This window comes from Silurus meridionalis, chromosome 9 (assembly GCF_014805685.1).
Source record: "Silurus meridionalis isolate SWU-2019-XX chromosome 9, ASM1480568v1, whole genome shotgun sequence".
In the NCBI taxonomy this organism is placed as follows: Eukaryota; Metazoa; Chordata; class Actinopteri; order Siluriformes; family Siluridae; genus Silurus; species Silurus meridionalis.
This window is the reverse complement of record NC_060892.1, coordinates 23,329,976-23,350,946: the sequence shown is the minus strand read 5'-3', so window position 1 is coordinate 23,350,946 and position 20,971 is coordinate 23,329,976. Positions and strand designations below refer to the sequence as shown.

The window sequence follows — 20,971 nt, the reverse complement described above, 5'->3', positions numbered from 1 at the left end:
AAAAGTGAAGTCAAATATAATGAACCAACCCAGACCAAGGCAAAAGGGGCAACTTGAAGAACAAGGAGCAGGTGGGAGACATTAAACAGTTAGGGGCTAGGTCCCAGTAGGGGGATAAGTGCTCAGTGGCGGCATCTGGTGGCCAAAGCAAAAACGTACCCAAAAAATGTCCAGACGCTGACACATTCCTATTGTCATTACACTTAATAATTAATTACTAATTGTTAATTAGTTAAAATGTTAATGTTGATTATTAATAAATTAGTCTTAAAGGTATTGATAGAAAACCAGTAGTAAAGAATTGTATTTATCCAAAAATAGCAAAGTGTGCCTTCTCATTTGTCCCAGATCACAAAATGTCCAAATGCCTGTAGTCTATTTATGCTTATCTCTTCCTAAATAAACAAAGAAACACCTTTTTTTTTGTAAATCATGTAACCATTTACTGGACTGTGCTGATACACTGCCCATAAGGCCAGCGAAAGGATTGACCCTTTATTTACATATTAATTTTTGTGACATCTGTGCTCATATTTAAAAGAATATTAGATTTACATGTTTTTGCATGTAATTACAAGCCCTTTTTTTTTTTTAAGAAACAAACAAATACATGGTATGGAACTCTCCAGAAAGTATAAAATAGTACATTACATATACTATTAATTTAAAAAGCTGTAATATAATCCTTTGCTTTATCTATAACAGTTCTCTATTGTAATTAAGAATGTAAACTGGTCTATATTGACTACAAGATGACAAACCATCCCTTGTTGAAGACAATATCTGTATATATTGGCTTTCTTATTATTAAGAAAACACTCTTCTCAAAACTGCAATATTAAACAATTATCTCCTTTATCTAAGTATAACAATTTACAAATTTAATTTTAAACATTACTCTCAATGTGTACAAAGAGCTGCGTCAGCTCTGATAAATGATTAACAAAGGACCGTCACTGATCCACTGTCAAAAAGGAGTATCACAGTAATCTCTATGTTACAAATCTCTTAGGGATGGGATCCACTATGCAAGAGGTTTCCAAAATCTTCTTTGTTGCTTTTTGGGTCTTTTCATTTACCCATGTCAAAAGTCAAGGTGAGGCTGCATATAAATTTTTATAAAAATGTATTATTTCTTACATTTCTTTCATGTAACAGTAATTAGTGCTAAAAATTATGATTAAGACAATAAGCCTGATTAAGTTTGTCTAACCAAAATATATATTTTATAGAATGCAGTACAGAAACAATTCAATATGAGAATGTGCAAAGAGGTGATCTTCTTAAAACTTATCAGAATGGAGCGACAGTGAAAGTTAACTGTGCTACTGGATACATTGGATCTTATAAGCTGCAGTGTGAAAATGGCAATTGGAGAACAATTATTGAAACAGAATGTGAAAGTAAGCATATCTTGAGCAACAGCAAATATATACAAAATTTATCATGATGCACCAGTAGGAGGATATTGTACATTGCATAAAATAACGAAAACTCTCTGGTTCTTGTAGAAAATCCTTGTGGTCACCCAGGAGACACACCAAATGGAGACTTTAAACTAACAGTAGGTTCAGAGTTTGTATTTGGAGCGACAGTGAAATACACATGCAGACCAGGGTAAGAGGCTGCTATGTTAAATAATGTCCTTACTTTTCCTCTTTCGCTCTATTGACCCACTATATACACCATTTTGAATAATAGCAATTTCAAATAAAAACAAAAATTTCATGATTTATTTGTAACCAAGCTCAAATGGAGGTTGACTTGTTTGCCTTTTAAGATTCCAATATTAAGTATGATTCTTTTTTCTTTAATTATTAAAGGTATAATATGACCAGCAGAATAGATTATCGTAACTGTCGTATACAAGGGTGGGATAATGCTGTACCTGTTTGTGAAGGTAAAGAAAATTAATATTGCTCTATTTGATTTATATATATATATATATATATATATATATATATATATATATATATATATATATATATATATATATATATATATATATATATATATATATATATATATATATACATATATACAGTACAGACCAAAAGTTTGGACACACCTTCTCATTCAAAGAGTTTTCTTTATTTTCATGACTATGAAAATTGTAGATTCACACTGAAGGCATCAAAACTATGAATTAACACATGTGGAATTATATATGGAATTATATACATAACAAAAAGTGTGAAACAACTGAAAAATGTCATATTGTAGGTTCTTCAAAGTAGCCACCTTTTGCTTTGATTACTGCTTTGCACACTCTTGGCATTCTCTTGATGAGCTTCAAGAGGTAGTCACCTGAAATGGTCTTCCAACAGTCTTGAAGGAGCTCCCCGAGAGATGCTTGGCACTGATTGGCCCTTTTGCCTTCACTCCGCGGTCCAGTTCACCCCTAAACCATCTCGACTGAGTTCAGGTCTGGTGACTGTGGAGGCCAGGTCATCTGGCGCAGGACCTCATCACTTAGTCATGAAAATAAAGAAAACTATTTGAATGAGAAGGTGTGTCCAAACTTTTGGTCTGTACTGTATATATATATATATATATATATATATATATATATATATATATATATATATATATATAGAGTGATCTTTGCTTGTTTTTTCTTTATTTGAAATTTATTTTTCTCTTTGCTATTCTGAATCTTTTTCATAATGACTGTTGTCATTGGCTGTGTCTCAATTCTAAAACTCCTTACCATCAGATAGATAGATAGATAGATAGATAGATAGATAGATAGATAGATAGATAGATAGATAGATAGATAGATAGATAGATAGATAGATAGATAGATAGATAGATACTGTAGACAGACAGACAGATAGCAGAAGTGTGAATAGTATAAATTGTGCAAACTGACAAGTGCATAAAAAGATGTAAAAAAATATCTACAACATGTAATGTATATACAGTATGTAACTATATGTACAGAAAATAAATAAAGGCTATGGCAGTGGAAAATGTGCAGAAGCTGTTGAGTAACTATATAAAGGCTTTTATATCAAATCTTTTACTATTATTTAAAATCATTTAACTATTCAAGAAAATCCAATTATCTGGTATGCAACAGGACCTCTGAGTAGGTTTGAGGTATAGAAATGTTATATGCAATTCGTGACAGTGTATTAAGTACAGGTAGATTTAAAAATGTGCCCATTTTTTATAGTAATACAATTTTTAAATACATTTACACTCTTCATTTAAATATGTGACTCCTATTAACATTTCACACATTTTTATATAGTAAATAAGAAATATTAGATACATATTTTTCTTATATAAAATTAGTAAAATAAATGAATAGTACAAAACATGGATATTCTGTGGGATCTCACGATCCTGTTTGTAAATATAGAAATGTCAAGAATTTTAAGTTTGAGAACCCCAGGCATAATGGGCAGGGCAGTGGTGGTTCAGTGGTTAAGGCTATGGTTTAATGGTCATAAGTTCAGAGATTCAAGCCCAATCTGCTTGTCAGGCCGACAAACAAAGGTGGAAACCAAAGCCCGTTTTACGAGTTTAATGAAGTAGACCAGCACAAAACCAAACCAGGGTAACGTTCAGGGTTAATATCCGTATGGTGATCGGAAAGGCATGAGTTAGATTCTGAACTTGGAGAGTCACTAGAAACCAGGAAGTCCTGTACAAAGGTAGAGTCCTTGGGTGTTCTGCCAGTATAATTTGAGAGAACGGACACGGAAGGAAGGGAAAGGGGCCTTAAATAGGCCCTGGGCTAATGAGCGCCAGGTGCCGGTATTTAGTATGAGGGAGACTCACTCCGTGCGGGCGGGGTGTTGAGGAGAGGCGAGGCTGGTGGATCCCTGACACTGCTCCAGTGTTTAAGGCGTGCTCCTGGGAACTCTGGTATGGAGACGCGCGCACTGAAGAACTCAGGAACGGAGCGCTCTCATACTCGAGGGGACTGTCATGGAGATCCGCCACCTTCATCCCAAACATCCCCAGGAAAAGCCAGATGAATTCGGCGAGTGAGGCAAAATCGCCTCCTTTGGCGGAACACCGGAGCTGAGCGGCGACCTCGGCGGAACTCTGGAGCGGCGCAACGCGCTCAGGGGAACACTGTAGCGGCGCGGCGCGCTCGTGGACACTCTGTGGCGGCGCGGCACGCTCGTGGAGACTCTGTGGCGGCGAGGCACGCTCGTGGAGACTCTGTGGCGGCGAGGCACGCTCGTGGAGACTCATCGGCGAGGCACGCTGTGGAGACTCTGTGGCGGCGAGGCACGCCGTGGAGACTCATCGGCGAGGCACGCCGTGGAGACTCATCGGCGAGGCACGCTCGTGGAGACTCTGGAATGGAGCCGCGCGCTCCTGGGAACTCTGGAATGGAGCCGCGCGCTCCTGGGAACTCTGGAATGGAGCCGCGCGCTCCTGGGAACTCTGGAACGGAGCCGCGCGCTCCTGGGAACACTGGTATGGAGATGCGCGCACTGAAGAATTCAGGAACAGAGCGCTCTCATACTCGAGGGACTGTCGTGGAGATCCGCCACCTTCGTCACAAACATCCCCAGGAGAAGCCCGATGAAGTCGGCGAGTGAGCCAAAATCGCCTCCTTTGGCGGAACACCGGAGCTGAGCGGCGACCTCGGCGGAACTCTGGAGCGGCGCAACGCGCTCAGGGGAACACTGTAGCGGCGCGGCGCGCTCGTGGACACTCTGTGGCGGCGCGGCACGCTCGTGGAGACTCTGTGGCGGCGAGGCACGCTCGTGGAGACTCTGTGGCGGCGAGGCACGCTCGTGGAGACTCTGTGGCGGCGAGGCACGCTCGTGGAGACTCATCGGCGAGGCACGCTCGTGGAGACTCATCGGCGAGGCACGCTCGTGGAGACTCTGGAATGGAGCCGCGCGCTCCTGGGAACTCTGGAATGGAGCCGCGCGCTCCTGGGAACTCTGGAATGGAGCCGCGCTCCTGGGAACTCTGGAATGGAGCGCGCTCCTGGGAACACTGGAACGGAGCCGTGCGCTCCTGGGAACACTGGTATGGAGACGCGCGCACTGAAGAATTCAGGAACAGAGCGCTCTCATACTCGAGGGGACTGTCGTGGAGATCCGCCACCTTCGTCACAAACATCCCCAGGAGAAGCCCGATGAAGTCGGCGAGTGAGCCAAAATCGCCTCCTTTGGCGGAACACCGGAGCTGAGCAGCGCCCCCGGCGGAACTCTGGAGCAGCGCAACGCGCTCAGGGGAACACTGTAGCAGCGCGGCACGCTCATGGACACTCTGTGGCGGCGCGCTCGTGGACACTCTGTGTCGGTGCGGCATGGTCGTGGACACTCTGTGGCGGCGAGGCACGCTCGTGGACACTCTGTGGCGGCGAGGCACGCTCGTGGACACTCTGTGGCGGCGAGGCACGCTCGTGGACACTCTGTGGCGGCGAGGCACGCTCGTGGACACTCTGTGGCGGCGAGGCACGCTCGTGGACACTCTGGAATTGAGCCAAGCGGTCCTGGGAACTCTGGAATTGAGCCGCGCGCTCCTTGGAACTCTGGAACTGAGCCGCCCGCTTCTGGGAACTCTGGAACGGAGCCGTGTGCTCCTGGGAACTCTGGTATGGAGACGCGCGCACTGAAGAACTCAGGAACAGAGCGCTCTCTTATACTCGAGGGGACTGTCGTGGAGATCCGCCACCTTCATCACAAACATCCCCAGGAGAAGCCCGATGAAGTCGCGAGTGAGGGAAAATCGCCTTCTTTGGCGCTCTATAGCGTGCTGGCTTTGGAGAGAGCGTCACCTGAGAGGAGAGAAATATAAAAGGCGATCTTGGCTCATTCGGAGGGGAACTGGGAAGATTTTTTTCTCCACGTACTCGCCGGGAATCAGGAATCTGCCCAATTCGCTTCTCTCCCCGGAGAAACAAACCGGGAATCCCCTCGCGCTCTCTAAGGGGCGTGGCGTAGCCACGCTTGCATGATCCGGCGTCAGTGGTTCTGAACTGCGAGGAGCGGCACGGAGCTTCGGGTGGGAATCCGAAGCTGGGATCGGCTGCCGATCAATCGCGGTTGGGCGAATCCGCTTTCGGTTTAGGTCGGTTCTTCTGTCAGGCTGGCGAACATGACGCGGAAGCGGAAATAACTCAATCATAGTTTATTAAACAGTTCAATCAAAAACAATCTCATAAGCCATGATGAGAAGCAAACAAAGAATATCCGCTCAGGACGAGTGATCCACAACGAAGGTTAAATCTGGAAACGAAAGTACAACTCCAATGGCAAAGAGTAATCCAACCAGAAACAGAGTCTGGAGCCAGAACCAGCGGGGAGGCTGGCGGTCGAGGAAACACGGGATGACCAGCAAGACATTCAAGTACCGACAGCCTGTGACTTGAGAACTTGTTTATATAGTCTTATCTTTAACGAGCCACAGCTGTCGGAAACCATAGCGGAGGCAGCGTGACTGCTACCGAGGGGGGGTGTGGCAGGTGGATCCCTGACAGCTACCGAGGGGGGCATGGCAGGGGAATACCAGACAACTATGCATTAAATACCTGAATATCTGAAATTATTAGCATGTGTTGTCTCTACACAGCTTAAGCAACAGCAAAAAAAAAATCCTGATATTGAATATTATCTACATTTTAATTATGGGTGTTTGTATTTTTGTTGTTATAATTCTTCTTTTCATCTTCTTCTTCTTCTTTGTCTTCTTCTTATTATTATTATTCTTATCATTATTATTATTATTATTATTATTATTATTATTATTACAGCAAAACCATCAGCTTGTGCACCGTTCTCCTTGACACATGGGTTCATGCGTAAATCGGACAGAGGATATTTGTACACATGTGACTCAGACTATAAAACATTTGATGGGAAATGGTGGGGAGAGGTAACCTGCCAGGGTGGTCAATGGAGTGATACACCACTGTGTATATGTAAGTGGTTGTAATTTTCAGGGGGCACGTTATAATGTTAATGTGAGACTGGTTTTACTCGTACTGTGTTTTTTTTTTACAGCTGAAAAGCAATGCGGTCAAATACCCACAGTTTTTAAAGTAATAAATCAAGGAAATCAAGTTTTTGATGACAGTGTACGGCATGAATTTGAATGTGAAGTAGGACCATGTTGTTTTCATTGTGACAATGGGAAATGGCAAATCCAGGATTGTGCATGTAAGACCTTTTTGTTGATGACCTCACCAATTTAAATGAATGGAAATATAATTTCTAAAGTTGAAAATCAATCAGAATTGTGTCAAACTCGATCAAAATTGAATCAGAACCTACTACTATTACATCATTCACTAGAAAATGCTAGATAAAAACAAATAGATAAGCAACCCAGCTTGATTATGATTTGAGAGTAACTTTTATTACATAGTGATCAGTTCCTTTGTTTCTTTTTATGCAAATAGATCAGAACTGTCCTACTCCTCCCTATGTTGAAAACGCCGTTATTACTTCTCATGAAGTGGGAACTTCTCAGCAATCAGTGACATATGAGTGCCGTGAAAAATACAGCATAACCGGGCAACAGAAAATCAACTGCATCGACTCAAAGTGGGGAAATGCACCAACATGTACATGTAAGTAGATTTAGACCTGAATTATGCTGTACACATACAACTACTCTGTTTTCCTTAATTACATGTATTTACAATCCACTTTTCTCTTTTTTAAATGTTATCTTCATTTTAATATTTAAATGTCGTTAGTGTCATTGTCTACATGTCTATACTTTCATGTCTATTACTGTACATTACTGCAAAACCCAACCTCCCAAACAACACAAGAATTCACATTCCAAATATACAAATGGGAGGCAATTTGATTTCAGAAACCTGGCATGTTTGTTTGTTCCAGATCTGTTGGTTTGAGTGTTTGATATACTGTTCTTATTGGGTGCTGCCTCTTTAAGGATGCTGATTTGGGGGCACATGTGATAGTTTAGAAAATAGGTGGCAGATAAAAAAACCACAGAGATAAATGCATGTTGTTCTAATGTAAAAATCTTGCTGAACTTCTATAATGATTCCAGTTTAAAATTATAATTTAAAACTATATTCCCAGCATGGTGAGCAATTCACATGTTGTTTAAGTGAATTGTTAGTTTTGTAGATATGTATAGCTCTTTGTGGTTAGCGCCATGGTTTAATGTTTGTGTAGACATTTACTGTTTTTTATATTGCTTGTTGAAATATTCAAGCAGTATATGTTGCATTTAGTTGTTAAACAAAGTTTAGCATGGGTTTGTAACACAGAGACTGTTCTAAAAACATGTAATAATGCTTGATGCATATACGTCATTTTTCATGAAAATTTGTGATATTAGCATAATAGGGATTATTATATTTTCATTTATAAGCATATAAATGAATGCTTACTATCTAAAGCTGATGTTTAAATGTTTGTAGAAATTTAATTGGTGATGTAAACAATACTGGATAGTATTTGTGAATTGTTTTGTTTTTACAGTTTGACCACATTTATACACATGAATGTGCAAAAAATACTCAACTAAAATTAGGCTACAACAACAACAATGACCAAATGTGTACATTGTGAGTTCAGCACAAGAGGAATAAAAGACAAAATCAAGATTAAAGTTAATGTTACCATTTCATGGGTAACAGTTCATGTACTGAAATCTTCACATACAATAAACAAACAATTCATCAAATGAGTGACAGTTAACATTTAGCTGTAATAAATAGACAATCGGTGCCACACAGATGAGGATGGGTTCCCTCTTGAGATAGGTCAGAAGTGTCAACTAAAGCAATAAGAATGAAAACCTACATTTAATTACACTGTCAGCAGTATAGATTTATATCAACATAAAATCCATATCTTGCTCTTTTTTATATATTAATATAGATTATGGTTTAAATGGACAATGTGGGATTTTTTGTTGATTTGGCAATAGTAAGCATTCACCCTGTTCAATTTTTTTCAGATTCCTGAGGATGAGACAGCTCTCAGTCAACAACTATTCCTGGAGACAAATGAACCTATAATAAACACAGTTAATACATAATATGCAGGCATCATATATAGAACATGAGCTATAACTTTTCACACATGTTTGAATGTTACACCTGGTTTGGGGAATTAAAATTCAATTGACAAAATAATGGCTTGAGTTTTATTTTTGATTTTATACATGAATAAAATAGATAATATCCTAGATACTTTTACAAGCAAAAACAATTTCAAGCAATTTGTAAGTAATTCTTTTTGTACAAAATATTGTTAATGCAAAATTATGGATATTGCTATGCAGATCGAAAATGTTCTATGTATAACATGTTTCATTTATACACGATTCAGCCCTTTTTTCCACCATTTTTTTTGTGCAGTATAAGATTTAGTAAAATCATTATTCCAGCCTGACAATGTGATGTGTGCATCATTTGGAGATCATGAGAACACTTCATAGTTAATTCTTATGACAAATGCTATAATACCCACAATCTTTGTCTTTTTACAGCCCATTACAAAATCCATTGTTAAAACATTATTACAATTAAACACTGCACTTCCACATTACAATAGTGAAATATACAGTAAATTAAAATCATAAAGACCATTTACAGTATAACTACAGTGGCTAACAAGCTACCTGTACCCAAAACAAGGCAACAAGCATTTGTATGATAATTACTCAGCACTTATAACCTCTTACCCTTTTTTTATATCTGAGAATAGTTGCATTGAAAATTAATGGGGGGGGACTTTCCTCAGTCTTCTCAGGAAGTAGAGACACTGTTGGGCTTTCTGGCTGATGGAGCTGGTTTTGGGTCTCCACATAGGATCCAACAATGCTCAGTGAAGAATGGCAACAACCAACTTTGTTTTAACAGATTGCAGTTTGAATGAAGCTCTGCATGTAAGCACTAATCACTGAACAGCAAATCTCAACAATGACGGAACTATAATGAATGGACTGTGCCACCCAGATGAGGATGAGGTTCTCTTTTGAGTCCGGTTCCTCTCAAGGTTTTATCCTCAAACATCTTTGAGACTTTTTTACTTGCCACAGTCACCAATAGCTTGCTCATTAGGGATATCAAGTTATAAGACTTACAGGACAACTGACTCATGTAAAGGAAAGAATGAATGGGGCCATGTATTGTGAGATTTTGAGTGAAAACCTCCTTTTATCAGCAAGGGCATTGAAGATGAAACGTGGCTGGGTCTTTCAGCATATCAATGATCCCAAACACACCACCTGGGCAATGAAGGATTGGCTTCGTAAGAAGCATTTGGAAGTGCTGGAGTGGCCTAGCCAGTCTCCAGATCTCAACCTCATAGAAAATCTTTAAAGGGAGTTGAAAATCCGTGTTGCCTCAACATTCTGCTGACTGTATTTGTTAACTTGTTCGATTTGATGTTTACTACAGTTGTTAAAAACCTTAGATGCCCAGACCCTGAGCAACAAATAAAAAATGCCATTTTGAAATCTGAAGAAATATTATCAGGAAGGCAGCACAGTACAATACAAGTGTAAAGCAGGCTTTTATAAAATAGGATTACCCACAATGCAAATCATGTATTTACATGCAAATCATTATTGTCTAGAAAAAATCTAAACAACCATACAAAGCACAAAACAACACTTAATATGCCTAGCAGTATTCCAGCACTGGACTTCAGCATTGGTGCCATGCCAACTATCAAACACAAGTAATTAGAGAAGTAGTGGTAGTAGTATTAATAATAATAATAATAATAATAATAATAATAATAATAATAATAATAAATGTGGTGATTAAAAGTGAATATGTTCTTTATAAGTAAGTTTGTCCCTGATGAGCGAGCCAGTGGCGACTATGGCAAGGAAAAACTCCCCGAGATGGCATAAGGAAGAAACCTTGAGAGGAGGTTTTTTATTATGTCATAAACTAAGCTGGAGTAATATTTTGCTAAGTATAACATAGTGCTTGCTTAGTTCATACTACAAATCATGGAAAATCAGCAGATCCTATGGAGAATTAAATACATGATACGTATAATAGGCTATATCACAGGAGAAATGCTTATTTTGAACTTATTTCAGTCCTTCAGTTGGTAAAAGCAAACCTTTAACTTTAATAATGTGATACAGTCATATTTTATCTTTTAAAATATTTTTTATTTTATTTTCCTAAACAATGTTTTGTGTTAATTTCCTGAAATAAGCACTATACAAATGTACAGTTAATTGCAAAATATATGTAATAAACAAATAATCTATATAATATGCACACAAGTCAAAAGATAATCAGCTAAAGATCTTCAAAGATAAAATTACACAACCATTATTCCCAGGGCTTTGAAAGGACAGACGTTGGGCTTTATATATGTACAGTGTTGATTCCGTAAATGTTATCTGCCATCATGCAGGCAAGTTGTGTGGACTAACACACAATTATTAACCACAGAGGATACTGTTTTGGATCAATTCAGTAAGTCCTGCAAACCTCCAATCACATGTTCTTGGCCTATCATGCTAACAAGGATTCCGTTTAGATAGATAAAAAAGTCAAACAGGCAGATTAGCAGACAACAGAAGAACCTAATCCTCTACTTTGCACAGTTTACAGTGGTCCACAATTTGAGTGCACAAATGTAAACGACTCACTTTCTCTTTTGTGAGACAGAGATGTATTAGTTTGCTAACATTTAAAGAAAATATGTCTTACCTCCATCCACTACCTTCTTAAAGGGGCTTCTCCAGCCAGTAACACATAATACATTACCTTTAAATTGAAAATCCCCAAGCTAGCAAAATGAACAAAAAAACAACACAGTATAGAAAATACCAGTTTTTATGCCGGTCGTATCATTTTATTTTGTTGTATTTATCTGCCACACCTTAAAGGCCGGTCCATGAAAATATTTTCTGACATTAAACCGGAAAATATTGTGCGACATTAATCTGGTCCGTGGCGCAAAAAGGTTGGGGACCACTGGCCTAAGGGGTCTTTAGAAAATCTGAAAAACTCTGAGACCACTGCTATAAAGTTAAAGGTTTTAAAGATAGTATACCAAAACAATGATGTTCGAAAGGGGGGTGGAGTGTGGGAGGAAGTAGTGGACTGAGATTTCGAAGTTATGTCGATGTATTTGTTGCCTCTGTTTAACTTGACAGCACACATCAATCTCAACTATTTGTCAGTGTTCATTATTGATCAAATACATTGTTAGTTTTTTTGTACTTATCTGGGAAGGCTCTTTTTGGGGCCTGGAGAGTGTGGAGCATGAACAAGTGCAATTTTGGTTTGTATTCTAGTTTCACCCAGAAAATCAGGATGTCGCTCCGCGCCACTGTTCCGCCAAGGGTGCTGCTGAGCTCCAGTGTTGCGCCAAGGGTGCTGCTCTGCTCCAGTGTTCCGCCGAGGGTGCCACTCCGCTCCAGTGTTCCGCCGAGGGTGCCGTACCGCCGCCCGGCTGCGAAAAGGAGGTCGTACCACCGCCCGGCCGCAACAAGACCAGAACATCGTCCCCAAGCTCCTCAGAAGGCGACGTCTCGCTTCCACGCTCCCAAGAAGGTGATGTCTCGCCTCCAAGCTCCACAGAAGGCGACGTCTCACCTCCAAGCTCCTCAGAAGGCGACGTCTCACCTCCAAGTTCCTCAGAAGATGACATCACGCCTCCAAGTTTTTCTGAAGGCGACGTCACGCCTCCAAGTTCCTCTGAAGGTGACGTCACGCCTCCAAGTGCCCCTGAAGACAACGTCACACCTCCAAGTGCCCCCTCCGAAGACGCCGGCACAATCCAGGATCCCTCAGAAGCCGTCATTGCAGACCTAGGTCCCTCCGAGAGTGAAAACACGGTCCAAGACTCCACCGAAAGCGCTTTTGCGCTTCAGGACCCCTTTAAAGACGATGCAGCGGTCCCAAGCTCCTCTGAGGGCAACATCACAGCCCATTATTTCTCTCAGGGCACCGTCGTGCTTCCAGATTTTACTGTAAGCGTAGTTCCGCTCCAAGAACCCTCTAAAGGCGCCGGAACGCCCCAAAGTCTCTCTGAGGGCAACCACATAGACCAAGACCTCTCTAGAGGTGATGTAGTGCCCCCAAGCCCTCCGGAAAATAACGTTGCAGTCCCAAGGTTCTTCAGGGGCGCCGTTGCGCCTCGAGACTTCTTTGAAGGCAACGCCGTGCCACAACACCTAACTCTCGTTACTCTACATAAGCCTCCTAACTCTCGCCACCTAACTCTTGTTTCTCTACATAAGCCTCCGTTCTGACATCACTAGTGTCGGACCTACTTTATGGCTACGGTTACCGACCTAGTTTGAGGCTGCCAGCATTCCCCGCTGGGTCCGTGAATTACTTACGTGCCGTGGATGGCTTACGTTCAGTGGATTACTTACGTTCCGTTAATTATATCCGTTTCGTGGAAGCATGATATCGTTACTTCAGCTTCCGACTCACGGTCACAACCCTGACAGTACTTCAGATGGTCTCACTACTTTTATTACAAAGTATAGAAAAAGTGTTGTAAATCTACTTGCAAGCATCAAAATAGTCTTCCCTCATGCTTTATACAGCAATATCATGTTTTTTTTTGTCAGTTCTTTAATGATCAGGTAGATAAATATAGTACTGCTTTAATGATCTTGTGGGGTTTTTTTTCTTTATTTTCTTTTTAACTTGTACATAGTTTAAATAACACTTTGTACTGTTTACTCCAAAACAGACCAGGAGATGGGGTCATGGGTAATTGTGTACACAATATTTAATCTTTAACCACATAAACAGGCTCACAAAATGATTTATTTCCTATGAAGACACGTGCAGAAGTGTGTGTGTGTGTGTGTGTGTGTGTGTGTGTGTGTGTGTGTGTGTGTGTGTGTGTGGGGGGAACTATCAACCCTGCCCAGTATTTTCTTAGTCTTATCATAATGCTTGGTGAGCAAGTCTACTGAACAGGAACAATGGAGTCATGTCTTGTTGTCCTGTTTATGTTTTACTTGGCCAGTGTTTCTACTTCAGCAATGGATGGTAAGACATTTTTACTTTTGTTATTATTTGTTTGTGTTATTATTGTTTTTGTTCGTACAACAATTTCAATTGTGTAACCTGATATTCTTTTATGTAATGTGTGTTGCTTTTGAAAAAAACATTTAAAATTGTTACGGTTACTGTGACAGATGATGTCAACGGTGGCCCTTCATCTGAATTGACAAGCTGCTCAAAGATCCCCGTAGTAGAAAATGCTAATGTTTCTCGTACTTCTTTGAAAAGCAATTATACTGCGGGAGATTCCTTAATCTATAACTGCCATCGAGGATATGTAGGAAGAGTAAACTTCGTTTGTGTTGGGCACAAATGGGAAAGTATTCGAAAAGCTGAATGTTCACGTAAGTGTTCACGTAATGTTCATTGTATATCTTTGTGCATATAGTAAGCAGGTCTAGAGTTTCAGTGTTGGAGTATGTTAGAATAGAAAAAATAAAGTGCCATTAAAAATATATATATATTTTTTTATATATATTTACAATCACTGCTACTATTTGATTAATTTCCCTACAGTCATTGATGTTTAAGAGTAGCTATGTTCTACTTCTACCAGCTTGATCACAATTATTTTCTGTGCATTTTAAATATTCAGTTTTGTCTTTAAATATCTCCAGGTAAACGATGTCAGCTTCCTCAAGATACACCAAATGGTCGATTTACACTAATTAATGGCACTGAATTTGTTTATGAAGCCATAATTAAATACACATGCAAACAAGGGTAGGTGCAGTTTTAGTCAATTTGAGCAGAATTCAGAACCACAATCTCCTATATAATGTATATAATGTTTCTTTTAGTTATCGCATGGCGACTGTTTATGACACCAGAACGTGTTTGCCTGAAGGCTGGAGCAACCACTTGCCTGAGTGTGAAGGTATGATTGAATTTGTGGTTTAGTACATTCTTCACATGTTTATGATTTTGCATTGGCCTTACAAATAATAATGACTCACATGATTTTTGAATTGTTAAGAATTTGTTTTGCTCTGTGAGAAATTCAAAAACAATCAAACTAAACAGCCCACAAAGGGGTTTTGCAATTAAAAAAGTTAATTCTGTTTAATTAGAGATGAAAATCTGATATCTGAAAGATAATTTTTTTATTTTTTCTACATATGACAGGCCATGGCTTATATTAAAAATAATAAGCCACCATGGACAAATTTTGGCCCGTGGGCCCTATTTTTGACATCTCTTGTTTAGACCGTCCAAACATATAATTAAAACAATACTCAATTGTCTCTCTCTCTTTTTTTCAGAAATAGTATGTCCTCCACCGGAAACTAAGAATAACATCATTGTAAATGGACTTCCAGATTATGACAATCCACTAAGATATGGGCATCATTTAATATTCACTTGTGACTCTCCTGGTCTTAAAATAATAGGGCCAAATGAAATCGTATGTGAAGAAAATGGAGAATGGAGTGGTTCAAGTCCTGCTTGTGAAGGTAAAGTAATTTCCTAAGTGCAGGCTTAAGTATTTTGAAACATTCACAAAACTCTAGAATTTTCACCGAATTTTGTACAAAATAAAAAGAGTGGGTTGACAATTCTGTGGTTAACAATCAATCATTACAAATGCAATGAGCAAACAAGGCATTTCACTAAATGGGATTGGTGGGAACAGCAGAAGACAACATTGGGTTCCACTCCTGAGACTCACCCAATCTGTTTGGATTTATTGTGAAATAATTTTACATTTTGGATTATTTATAGATTACGTTTATTGTTGGTTTGTGACAATGTTATTATTTCTCCCCAATATCTTGTTTTTGTGCCATATACAGAAGTCATTTGTGAGTTGCTGCCGATCCATGGCTTGTTCGTTTTTGGGCTTCCACAGAATAACACACCTGCCAAATTTGGACACAAGTTATCTTTCCACTGTGCACATGCAGGCATGGTCCTAAAAGGAAACAATGAAGTTTTCTGTTCAACTGATGGAAATTGGAGTCACCCGTTTCCCAGATGTGAAGGTACACCTATAGTTCAGTTGACACAATTGACAGACTTGGGGATTAGAGTTCAGGATTTATTAGTAAAACACAAATGCAAACCAGTTATATATGCTGATTACCAAAGACTGATGCATGAACTCTGAACATAAAGCACCTCTAGATAAGGCTCTGTATTTGGGCTTGTGTTGTTTTCCTATTATGAAGATTTGAAGCCCAAATAACTATATTTGGGCTTCAAGTCTTCATAATAGGAAAAAAACTGCTTTGAGTTACTACAATATTAGAGGGCTCATGTAAGACGTTTTGGGGACAAAGTGAGAGAGGCCCAATTGAGATGGTCTGTGCATCCTGGGCAGTAACTTGTTGAGCAGTACAAAGGAAAATCAGATATTTAAGGTGTGATGACATGAAAACATTTTAAAACTTCCAGATATTTAAACATAAGGATACATTACAATTTGCTCATAAAAGCTAGACCTATACAGCATTCAGTAATCAGAGGAAATTTGGTATTCCTCACCAAAAGGAAGTTTAGGGTCTACTCATAACTATTAATGTTTATATTTTCCAGTCTATTTATTTCAGTTAAGTGGCTTTGAGACAAATGTTTATTGTTAAAACGCTATACAAATAAAATCAAATTAAATTTAAGTCTACATTTGCCAGCCAAACATGTTATCGTAGCAATTTTGGACTTTCAGCCCAATCCATGGTTTGACCTTCCTTACAATGGACAGTGCTGTAGCAGTAAGCACATGTAGTACAGTATGTATGCAAAGTAAACCCTTTACATGATTACAGTAGTCCCATGCACAAAGTATCCATAAAGTCATAGTTTGCCAAGGCTGATTTTAAAGTGGCCAGATCACTCATTGGGAATTAACTTGAACGATGACTGCATTCATTTGAATGCCTATGGTTTTGCATTGGGCAACTATGGGTGTGATCAAGTTTTCACATGCTTTTGGCATATGAAAGCATTGTAATCTATAAAACAAGGATTTAACAGGAAACTGTATTTAATATAACAAAGTTGGTCATTGGACATGGTAGCATCCTGATATAATTCCAAACCAATCCTACCAGTCCTCCTTAACATTTGTAAAGCTTCCTTTTTTTAATAATGTATCTAAATAAACAAGCTCAAAATGTTTCAAATAAATGATGACTTTGCCTAAATCAAGAAATTTTTATTTACCACTGACTATAGCCATTGTTGAAAATATTCCATTTTATATTTACATGTTACATTTCAGGGATATAAAAATAGTTTTCTGGACACAATATCAGAATCTGGTAACATCCCAGGTATTGCTGCAAGTCAAAATGAGGTTGATTATTTTATTGTTTTTTAAATGTGCATATGGTTTTTGGAAAATATTCTCTTCTCATATTTTTCTTTCTTTCTTTCTTTCTTTCTTTCTTTCTACAGAGATTACTTGCAAAGGAGAGGAACTTAATAATGTATTTATTGTTAATGGATATCCAGGAGTTTATCCACCATATAAACCGAATCATTCTTTAGCCTTTCTTTGTGTTAATCCTTATATGATTATGATAGGACAACCATCAATTACATGCAAACAAGATGGAACATGGAGTAGTCCATACCCTAGATGTTTAGGTGAAAACTTACTATACATATACTAAAACATTGATTTAAAAAGTAAATACAATGTACTTAATATGTACTTTTATGTTTACAGTGAACTATGGAGTTTGTGGCCCTCCGCCATACTTTCAATTTGCTGATACAGTTACTTTAAGGAAAAACTACTATAGTAATGGAGAACGAGTTCAATACCAGTGCAATGCTTTGTACACTTTAGCTGGCAATGGCATCGCAACCTGTGCACAAGGAATATGGAGAGGAAATTTTAAATGTTTAAGTAAGTACTTTCTGCATATGAGATTTAAATAAATGTGTGAAACCAAGAATGGCTGGGAATTAGGATAAGCTTTATTCACATACTGAATGCAAAAATTGTTGTATAAAAACATTTATATCAATAAAAAAAATTATTTCAAAGCAAAATGAACAGAATAACAATGTATAATAAACAAATATATACATGCATGCACTTACATCAAAAAACGATATTCAGACAAATTTCAAGTGATTCTTTAAAAGTAAGATAATAAAGTGGTAAGTTGCTTTTTAACAAAATTATAAGTACACGTGATACACTACCAAGCGTTTTGCTGATATGGAAAATATATATATATTGTTATAGTCAATGTAAAAAGCTAAAGGTTTATTTACATACAGCAGTAATATGAGCTTCAAGTTGAAGCTACCTTCAGAAATGGAGAAATTGCGTATTACCTCAAGCTATGTTGGCCTTTTTCATAGATACTAATAAGCTGTACCACTAAAACCACCTTTTTCTTGAGAAATCTTATATACCTTCACTATAATTGCTACTTGCATTTAATTTCCCAGCCAATGTCAACATGTTTAAATTTGACACCTATTGCAATTTGCACAAGAAGATTTTTGCGTTTATATCTAGAACAGCATTAATTGAATGTAACCTTTAAATATATTTTACTGAATCCTTTTTAATTTTTTTATTTTCCATATCTAAGATATGGGGATTCTTATTTATTTTACAGTACAAAGGCAACATTTCTGTGTTTAAGAATATGATTATTTATCAATCGTCTGAATAACAAATGTCATATACAGATTGCTCTGGTATGTGTCAGTATATGTTAAAGTATTTTGGAACGGTCACAACATGCAATTCCAAATCTTCAACCAGAAAATATCCCTCTACCTCTAAAATATTCATTGTTTAGGAGTAGTCTTCAAGTGATGTCAAATCAATAAAATCAATAGGGAACTTCTTACCATTAAATGAGTTATGCTGAACATGCATTTGGTTTGTTAATTAAAAATGCTAATTTATTTGCTGGTTATATACAAAAATGCTTACTTCACAGCTAGTGTCTTAGCATGGAGGTGTCTGTTTTCTACCTACCTTGTCTAGCAAGCAACTCAAATAACCACTCTGAGAACCATGTAGAGCAGAAACGCTTAACAGATTACACAAAATGTCAAACCTCGAAGGGATGGCCTACAACATTAGAAGACCACACTAGGACTCCTGAATCTTGATTTCTGCTTTGAGATGCAGACTGTAGCACCCTTAACATCAAGTAAAATTGTTTGAATGCCAAAGCATATATGAAAAAAATGTTGTTGCTGAAAATGTGTAGACCTTGGTTAATGAGTGGACCAGAAAAGTTCAGTGTTCTTCCAAATGAACTTTCCTACTCACCAGATCTGATGCTAATTGAGCAACTTCGGGATGTTTTAGCATGACTGTACAGTTGACAAACCCACAAAAATTATGTGATGCAATTTTTTAACAAAATTTCAAAGTAATGTTTCCAACATCTTCTCCATTTCACAAATTATTGAAACTTATCCCAAAGCAAAGGGACCTTTCTACCCAATAGTATTATTTGTTTTGCAGATTGTAATATAATTAGGAAAGGTTGGGTGAATATGTATGCAAGGCACCACATAATTAAATGATGCTTTAATGATGGTTCAGATGTATTGTTAATTTAAAAAAAACAAAAAAAAGTTTGATTTTAAACTCTTTTTCAGAACCGTGCACTGTGACCATTGAAGACATGGATGCCCGGAACATAGAGCAATATTATGGAGAAAAATAGTCATGCACGCAAAACATGAAGAATTCATTACCTTTACATGCCAATATAGAAGAAAAGCAAAACATAACAGCCTGGCCTTCCGTCAGCAGTGCAAAAATGGAGTAATGACCCTGCCATCTTGCCAGTAATATACATCAGATTATCTCAAATCTATGGTTGATGGATGATATTTATAAACCAATTTCATTCATGATTCTAATGATTATTGTTTGCTTGTTTTTATTTCTTTAGCAATTGGGTGTCATATCAAAATTATGATTAGTATCTCAGTGTCACTCAAAGAAAGTAAATTAGGTGTAGTTTATAATAATGTAGCATTAAATCATTGTTATGGAATGACAAGCGTGGAAAAAAGAAATTGGTGTGGAGATGTAATCGCATGAACTTATGTGACAAAATACATACTGAAGTCACCTGTCAAGTCATCTAATCCAATAAACATTATACTTTATCAAAGGCATTCTGTGTACTCGATATAAATCTATGGAAACTGTGCACAACAGCACTTTAACACAGAAAAGCTGGGACCGACTTCATCTTAACATATTAATTTATGTTGCATATCAGTGTCGGGACTTCAACTAGCACGAATCATTGGTAGGTGCCACCACTTTCTCCCTCTTATTGGAAGAAAGCGGAAAGTGACTTCACCCAAAGAAACCCTGGGATTGAAGACCCCAAGGAACATCTCTTTTTCTCATTTACAGGACCTTATTACTTTCTTACTTTCAAGTTAAACCTAGCCAGTGCCAAAGCTGTGAGTAACACATGCGCCTTTCTGTGCACTTCACAAATCGAGATTTCTAAAGAAAAATTTTCCATTGGATTAAGAAATGTACAAAAATCATAGGACCATGTCAAGTCAAGTCAAGAAGCTTTTATTGTTATTCCTATTATACACAGTGGTACACAGTACACAGTAAAAATGAGACAACGTTCCTCCGTTTGAAACCAATACAAAAATCTTTATGAATTTCAATTCGTATTCTGAATTATACGTATTCGGGGGCATTCGTATTCAGAGGTACCACTGTATATTGAGGCTCAAGCTCAAGCCATTCACAAGCTTAAAGGCCTATTGGTAAAAAACGTTTTTCAACCTTGATGTTCGGTCTTTAACAATCCTTTAGCCACTGACTGATGTTAGAAGTATGAAAATGCCCTGGTGTTGGTGGCTTTAGTCTTTGTGTTTGTTGCAACATAGGAAATGGTTACAAGGCTATTTCCCCCCACAAAAAAAGTATAATTCTACATTGAGAAGAATTGCTCTTGAATAAAGAGATGAAAACAGTTGATCTTCCAAGGGAATTCAGCATGATTTACCCAAGAGCTTTTTAAGGTAAAGAAA

General features: G+C 38.3%; 1 protein-coding gene across 1 annotated transcript; it reads left to right on the top strand.

Annotated features, from left to right (window-relative positions):
- The first annotated feature begins 976 nt into the window (after positions 1 to 976).
- Positions 977 to 20,083, top strand: LOC124391700 (CUB and sushi domain-containing protein 1-like). Its single transcript, XM_046858449.1, has 18 exons — positions 977 to 1,096; positions 1,233 to 1,403; positions 1,512 to 1,617; positions 1,824 to 1,900; positions 6,734 to 6,901; positions 6,984 to 7,139; positions 7,382 to 7,552; positions 7,830 to 7,837; positions 12,367 to 13,102; positions 13,880 to 13,957; positions 14,107 to 14,316; positions 14,590 to 14,695; positions 14,773 to 14,849; positions 15,235 to 15,426; positions 15,766 to 15,954; positions 17,369 to 17,560; positions 17,643 to 17,825; positions 19,556 to 20,083. Exons 1-18 carry the CDS (start codon positions 1,015 to 1,017, stop codon positions 19,621 to 19,623), a joined length of 2,970 nt encoding a protein of 989 aa, XP_046714405.1. The 5' UTR covers positions 977 to 1,014; the 3' UTR covers positions 19,624 to 20,083.
- The last annotated feature ends 888 nt before the right edge of the window (positions 20,084 to 20,971 follow it).

Bases quoted from the DNA above. Each gene is read 5' to 3' on its own strand.
- LOC124391700 (XM_046858449.1), top strand. From the start codon at position 1,015: ATGGGATCCACTATGCAAGAGGTTTCCAAAATCTTCTTTGTTGCTTTT. The intron at 1,097-1,232 runs GTGAGGCTGCAT...TATATTTTATAG, and splicing joins TACCCATGTCAAAAGTCAAG to AATGCAGTACAGAAACAATT. The intron at 1,618-1,823 runs GTAAGAGGCTGC...TAATTATTAAAG, and splicing joins AAATACACATGCAGACCAGG to GTATAATATGACCAGCAGAA.